General features: G+C 50.5%; 1 protein-coding gene across 2 annotated transcripts; it reads right to left on the bottom strand.

The window, feature by feature from the left end:
* Positions 1 to 1,384: 1,384 nt before the first annotated feature.
* PEBP1 (phosphatidylethanolamine binding protein 1) lies at positions 1,385 to 6,641 on the bottom strand. 2 transcript variants are annotated; one of them, XM_065417684.1, is made up of 5 exons: positions 6,576 to 6,641; positions 6,489 to 6,506; positions 4,907 to 5,016; positions 4,221 to 4,321; positions 1,385 to 2,580 (listed from the first exon to the last, which is right to left on the bottom strand). In XM_065417684.1, exons 1-5 carry the CDS (start codon positions 6,621 to 6,623, stop codon positions 2,363 to 2,365), a joined length of 495 nt encoding a protein of 164 aa, XP_065273756.1. In that variant the 5' UTR covers positions 6,624 to 6,641; the 3' UTR covers positions 1,385 to 2,362. The 2 variants fall into 2 exon arrangements, with proteins under 2 accessions (XP_065273756.1, XP_065273755.1); XM_065417683.1 differs by having other exon boundaries at positions 6,489 to 6,623.
* Between the last annotated feature and the right edge of the window lie 373 nt (positions 6,642 to 7,014).

The following is a 7,014-nucleotide window of genomic DNA, read 5'->3' as shown; positions in this document are numbered from 1 at the left end:
ACAGGAAGGAGGAACCCCAGCAGCACAGACTTGAGTTGCTTCTGTTGCTGTGCGACAGGTTAGCCCAGACAGCATGTGTAAGTCCTCCTTCCAGCAGATGGCAGGTGTGATAATGTGCCATGATACTCCCTACAGTCAATCTGTCTGTCTAGCTTATGTATCAGAGGGGTAGCCGTGTTAGTCTGAATCTGTAAAAAGCAACAGCGGGTCCTGTGGCACCTTTAAGACTAACAGAAGTATTGGGAGCATAAGCTTTTGTGGGTAAGAACCTCACTTCTTCAGATGCAAGACTTGCATCTGAAGAAGTGAGGTTCTTACTCACGAAAGCTTATGCTCCCAATACTTCTGTTAGTCTTAAAGGTGCCACAGGACCCTCTGTTGCTTTGTATAGCTTGTTTGTCCTGATTCAAAGAAATGAAGGTGGTGTTGCCATCCAAAGAACAGGGGTGTTTATTTGACCTTTGCCTAAAATAAGATCTTTCTTAGCAAAAAGTTTAATTCTCAGTGTATAGCCCTCCCCACTCTTTTTGAGCCATGAAATTAAGGCAAAATGGTAAATTCTTAATACTTAAAAGGACGTTTGTGATGGTGTGTTCCTCCTCGCCGCTGTACTAAGCTTTTTTTGGATAGCAGCTATTGCTGTAGCAGACAAGGTATTTTTTTCCCTTGAATATTGAGAGAAATATTTCATTTTCTAGCCACCTAACCTTGTTTCTGTTAAATGTTTTTCAGAGGGTGGCAAAACCTTTGTCGCTCCCTGAACAAACTTAGCACAGCTCCTGCTCCTCATCAAGCAGCTGTGTCAGCAACAAGGGGTTGCCCCTGCCCCCAACAAAACATTTCCTGGGTCATGTTGTTCTGTCACAGCACTATGATCGTAGGATATAGCACGAGCTGCCTTCAGGAACAACAGCCAGGTTCGCAAAGCCCTCCTTCCACAGCTGGGTTGAACTTAATGACAATGTTCCTCTAGCCCTTTACAGCTCTGTGAAGTGGTTGAAACACTAGCAATTTTAAACAAGAGGCTGCACCTTCACACCCTGTAAGGAAGAGTCAGTACGTCACAGGTGCAGAGAGGAAGTGCCACTTGGGTTTAAGCATGTTTTCTGTTACCCCCCAAACACACAGCTCCCCTTGAAGTCCAGGTGCTCCCTGGGCCCTGCCCACCACCCCAGTCCCATGTACATGTTAGAGAAAGAGGACACTCTTCCCAGCCACTGCTTCCAGAGCCTCCCCCCTCCTAGAGCATGGATTCAGCTCCCTCCCGCCCCCCAGGAGGAGTTTAACAAAGGTGATCGGAAGCCACCTAGAGCAAGTCCAAAGGGAGTTTGTTAGCCACTGGGGCTTTTTCCAGAAAGGGAACAAAAGCATGTCCAAGTCCACCTGTGATTCTGTCCTTTTAATTGAACTAACAGCAAACAGTGCACAACACTGACTTGCACAAACCAGGGTTTCAATATAAGCTAAATTAATTTTCTGGTTCAACAAAAGCATCCAGGGTCACATTTTGCCCTCCCCCCCCCCAGTATATAGTTAAATTAAAGGGCACAGCAGTAGCCTGACATACTGGTGTGGAACAGAGCAGCTCCGACCTACTGACCCCTCCAGGGAACATCTGAAAGTCTTTTTGGATAGTTAATCTGCTAAGACCAGTGTTTAGTGAATTCTGTCTTTCCCCCCTACTTTGTATGTCTGCATAAAGGCAGGCTCTGTGTTTTAAGAATTTGTTTGCTACCGTAAGTCAAATCTATCTGCTTCCAGACTAATTGTGAAGTTTGACATAAGATTGCAAGGGCAGGTGGGAACACATGCAAGAACCTCAGCTCACTCTTACCAAGAGGGAAGAGAAACAGACGCCATATTCTCCCACCCCCAGGCTTTCCAAGATGGCCCAGGAGGCATAAGCAGCTCTAAGCATTTCACCTTAGCAGATTTCTGTAGTGGACTAGTGCTCTTTAGGCAGCAATGGTTTCTGCAGAAATGAGCACAATAAATGGTACATTTTCCCTTTACCCCTGTCTGGGTAGGGCCCACTTGCTACTAGCAACTGAAGTCTGCCTTGGTGATTGGGCAGGACCCCCCACCCATGCAAAAGCTACATTAATACTGAAGCAGGTTCAGGTCATGGCTGTGCCTTGGGTAAGGGGCTCTGGTTCCACCCAGTAATTGTTTGCAGAGGCACCACAGAGCCTCATGAGCAGCAGGGACAGTGGTAGAAATTGCTCTACTCCAACACTTACTTTTGTCCAAACTTTGTCTCCCACAAGACTGATACATCTCACTCAAAGCTAGTTTTGTTCTAGGTGATGGGATTTAGGGATGCAGGAACAAAGGTAAGAGGCTTAAGGGCTGCCCCTCCCCCCTACTTCCCAGACAGCTGCTCGTAGAGTTTTGGCACATAGCTATCCCACTCCGCCTGATAGCAGGTGCCGGCCACCGGGTTTCCCAGCTTGTACTTTTTGCGGAAAGAGGCCACTTGGAACTTCCCACGTTTGTCACCAGATCGGTTCGTGAGGATGGGTTCGTTGCAGTTCAGTGGCTGCGGCTGTTCGTAGACCAGCCACACGTACCGGTGAAGTCCTGCAGATTGGGTGGGGGAGAGACAGACACGCTATGTTAAATAGAAGAAGAAAAAAAAATACAGATTTTCTAAGGAAAACACTATGGTACATAAGCTTGTGATTATACACACCCCTATGTAAGGGTCTGAGCCACACATTAATCTTGTTATTGCGTATAAACAAACCATTCTGGTATCTACCACCATGGAGGATGTCATGAGTCAAGTATCCAAGGAATGTGCCGACAGCACCAGGTGTAGACATTAGATAAGCGTGCCAGGCGCTGTACACAGACAGGAGCTCTAGGGCAGACATCTTACACTACAGATGGAACTTTTGTTGGTTCCATGGTTTGGCTTTTTAGCCATCTTGTTGCATAAGGGCTAAGGACGAGTTTGAGGCCTTTTGGAACAAGTGTTTTAAGGGAAGGACCCGTGAGATATAATGGACTCACTGGCACTATCCTATCAACCACTTTCAGTAGTATTGTCCACTTTAATAGACTGGGGCTGAAGGCAGAAGCATGTGTTTTGCACAGATGTTAGGTCTGTAACAGCAAAATAATTGGTATTTTTCTGGCACACTCCAAGCAAGTATTGTAAGAATGCATGTTCAGCACCCAGAAGAGCAGCAAAACAATTCCCACAGAATGTACTGACTCGGGAATTGCCAAGCATGGCGGTGTGTGACCCTGCGAGAATGAGGGGTCATCATCAGCTGTCAGTTTATAAAGATAAGGAGTATGGACAGTTCCAGCTCATGCCTTTGTGCAGGTAAATATCTGCTAGGATCCTTTACCACTGAAATTGTCACTATATTTCCAATTTTTTCCCCCAGGTTTGAGGAGGGCACAGGGAAGAAGTGGCTAATACAGATCTGTAGGGTTTGGAAGCTGAAATGTTGGCATATACTAACCACACGCACTGGCAAATAGTTCTTCAGCTGTAGCGGAGCAGTTTTTAATGCAGATTGCACCAACTCCCAAATTCAGAACTGTTTTGGTCTCCTGGGCCTAACACCTGTTCTAAGTGATGTAAGAGCTTAACAGACTCCCAGACAAACAACACTAACTTCAACTTGTCTACTACGTTTACGCAGGAGAAGAGATGTCCAGCAGCTGGTATCTCCCAGGTAAACAGCTACTGAAACAGCTTCTTTACTTACAGGAAAGAAGATTTAATACATGAACAAAATGTACCAGCTATGCCTGAATAGCTTTCAGGGTCACATTTGAACTCAGTTCTCATCTGGGAACCACACAGATATCAATTCAGTGAAATTCCCTCCAGCCCGTTGCAGGCAATATGCTAGTCATTTACTTTCCCCCACGGTGGAAATATACTAGCGGCAGATGGACAGTGCTTGGCCATGCTATCCACACTGCTGCTTAGACAGCAGTTTGCTCTGCACTCCTGGTGCAGGAGGTATACACGTGACTCCTTGTTTCTATCAGGTAGCTTTGCCCACCAAGATGGTGACTTCCTTCTCTCTGTACATTGCACACTCCTGCTTGGGTTCCTCTACATTACGATCTACTCAACTCATTCACAGCATGGATTCGTCAGTCGAGTCTGAGTACTGTAGTATTCACTGTAGCAAGGAGTCCTGCATTAGGCCAGGCAGGAACTTAGTGATATGTGGTGGCTACCACTTACTAACCTGTCCCTTTGGGTGGCCCAGAACCAACGTAATCAGAAAGGACACACCCACTGCTGAGGTCATTTCCTTTCATGTTGACAACCAAGAAGTGATGCCATTCCCTAAGAGGAAGAACATGCCCAAGTTAGAACCAATAACAGTCTCTACAGATTACTGGACCTGCCAAAAGAATTAAATGGACAGCCAGGAAGACGGCTATTAGAGGCAGAGTATTTCCCCCTCACTCCCTGTCCAGGCTCTTGCTGTCCCTGCCAAGTTTGCACCATATACGCACACCAGGATGTAGTTTCACATGAATCTCATTGACCAGAACTGTTCAGATGAAGCCAAGAAGCCAGCAGGGCAGAGAGAGGTGCTTCCCACTCACCACAAAGCGTGCAGCAGCACTGCTCTGAACACGCATTGTCAGGGGCACACTGCCCATCCTTGGATGTCGGGGGGGGGGGGGGAAGGATGGTTACTGGCTAACATTCAGGAGCAGGAGCTCTGGGTTCTGTTGCAGGCTTTGCTATAAGCTCACTGCAAGGCCCCTAGCAAGTCATCTCACCCCTCTCAACAATTTCTGCTGCACCAATCATCAGCTGAAAGAGGCAGCATGAAAGTTCAACTAATAGTTCAGTGGTTAAGCTATTGTCATTGATGGCAGACAAGAGAGGGACACTTACAAAATTCTCCTGCGCTATTACCTGAACTTTGGATCCTTCCTGCTCGGAGCATCTGGATCAGTAAGAACCAAGGTGTAGAGTTTCTGTGGATCGCAGCCATCCCACTCAATGCTGGTTGGGCGGTTCTGAACCTATAATGATTAAGTTGTATGCCATTCATTAAACAAGAAGGGAAAAAGAGTCATTCGTGTAGAGAATCCATCACCCCCTCTCCAGGTGCTGTGAGCCATAAGTTACATTGGGCATGCAATTGACGCATCACGCTAATGTTATTACATAGACCCGTTTTCATTACACCAGAAGGGAGACTGCTAGTAGATTACACCTAAAAATGAAGGATTTTAATAAACTTTAATGAGCTGAATGTTTTTTCCTCCGCTTAGAATGTGTTTGAATAAGAACCCCCCACACAAACTGCAGTGTTTGGCACCTAAAAACTGCACCTCCGTGGTAGTGACAAGAACTTGAATGCAAAGCAGGGAAACGCTAAGAATGACGCATGCCTGTTGCCGTCATCCGGGCGCAGTGAAGCGTAACTAGCAGATGCATGCCACAGAGGATCAAGGTTGGAGTCCTTGAATCAGTTATGAAATCCATCTACTCCTCACCTTGTACTTGGACAGCAGAAACACTCCCTGGCATGGTAGAATTTTCCACCCGCCTGAGAAATGGATACCCAACGTGCACTGCTGTTGGTATATACCCAAGGAGGATACCAGCCACAGCACTGTCCTCTTACGTACTCTATTTCCTAGTAATGGGGTCGTGGTGTTGGAGCAACACAGGCGTTACCACAACCATTTGGAGCACAATGGGCCTCCATTTTGCTCTCATGCTGGTGCACGTCATGAGTAACACAACTGAAACCAATGGAGTTAGCAAGCACAGAGGCAAGTCCACTCTCCGTTAAAGCCAGAGGCTCCCAGGTGGGTTCATAGGGCTCTCATCTAGCAGGTATCTCTGGGAGCGTACCTAAGAGCTCGCATTCATTCCGGTAAAGCCGCCCCACACTTAGACTGGGCAGCAAACAGGTTCAAGTCTCCGCCATCCCACAGTGCGGGGTCATTGTAGGGTGACCAGATGTCCCTAGTTGATTGGGACAGTCCCAATTTTTGGGTCTTTTTCTTATATAGGCTCCTATTACCCCCCCCCCCCCCCCCGACCCCTGTCCCGATTTTTCACACTTGCTGTCTGGTCCCCCTAGGTCACTGTAGCAGTAGCGTCACCAGTCCCCCGGGGATAAGCTCCCCTGATCCCCCACCCCCGCTAGGAGCCTTTTCTCCGAGCACCCGCCTTCCCGCTCTGCCCCCGGCTCCGGCCTGCAGCAGGGCTCGGTCCCGCCCCGGGGGTGCTGGCAAGAGGCTTTCCCGTTACACCGCCATGTCCCGGCGCTGCACAGAGCAGCCTCCTCCCGCCCGGCCCGGCCCGGCCCGGCCCCGCTCTCTGCTCAGCCCGGGGCAGGCAGCAGAGGCCGCAGCGAGAGCCGAGCCCCAGCAGGCCAGGGCCGGGGGCTGCCTTTGCAACGCTGCATGGAGCCGAGCCGACGCCTCTGCAGGGCCAGGCTCGCGGGGCAGCCGGGCTCGAGCCCGGGGCGGGGCCCTACCTGCGTGGGGGTGAGCACCTTGCCCAGCTCGTCCAGCTCCAGCGCCCCGTAGCGCACCCGCAGGGGCAGCGCCGGCTGCTGCTCCACCTCGCCCAGGCTCAGCGGCCCGTCCCACAGCCCCAGCTCCAGCGGCATCCTCGGCACCACGAGCAGCGGCGGCGGCTGCTGCGCGAGAGCGGGGCCCTGAGTGACGGCGGGGCCCGGCTCCTCCCTCCGCTCCCATTGGCCTCCGCGGGAAGAGGGGGCGGGGCCCGGCTCCTCCCTCTGCTCCCATTGGCCTCTACGGGCAGAGGGGCGGGGCCCGGCTCCAATCGCTCCTGCTGCGCTGGTTGTCTCGCGTTGCAGGGGAGGGGGCGTGGCGCAGCAGAGCAGGCTCCCCGGACAGGCTGCAGCTCTTCTGGGCTGTTCGCTGCAACGTGATGGGGGGGTAGCAGCCTGGCCCCCAGCCAAGTCCAGCCGCCTGATCAAGGAGGCCAGATCAGGAATTGTCAGCACCACTCCTGTTGCAATGACACATACACACACC

This window comes from Emys orbicularis, chromosome 16 (genome assembly GCF_028017835.1).
Source record: "Emys orbicularis isolate rEmyOrb1 chromosome 16, rEmyOrb1.hap1, whole genome shotgun sequence".
Lineage (NCBI taxonomy): Eukaryota > Metazoa > Chordata > Testudines > Emydidae > Emys > Emys orbicularis.
The sequence above is the reverse complement of the archived record's forward strand: the minus strand, read 5'-3'. Positions and strand labels throughout refer to the sequence as shown.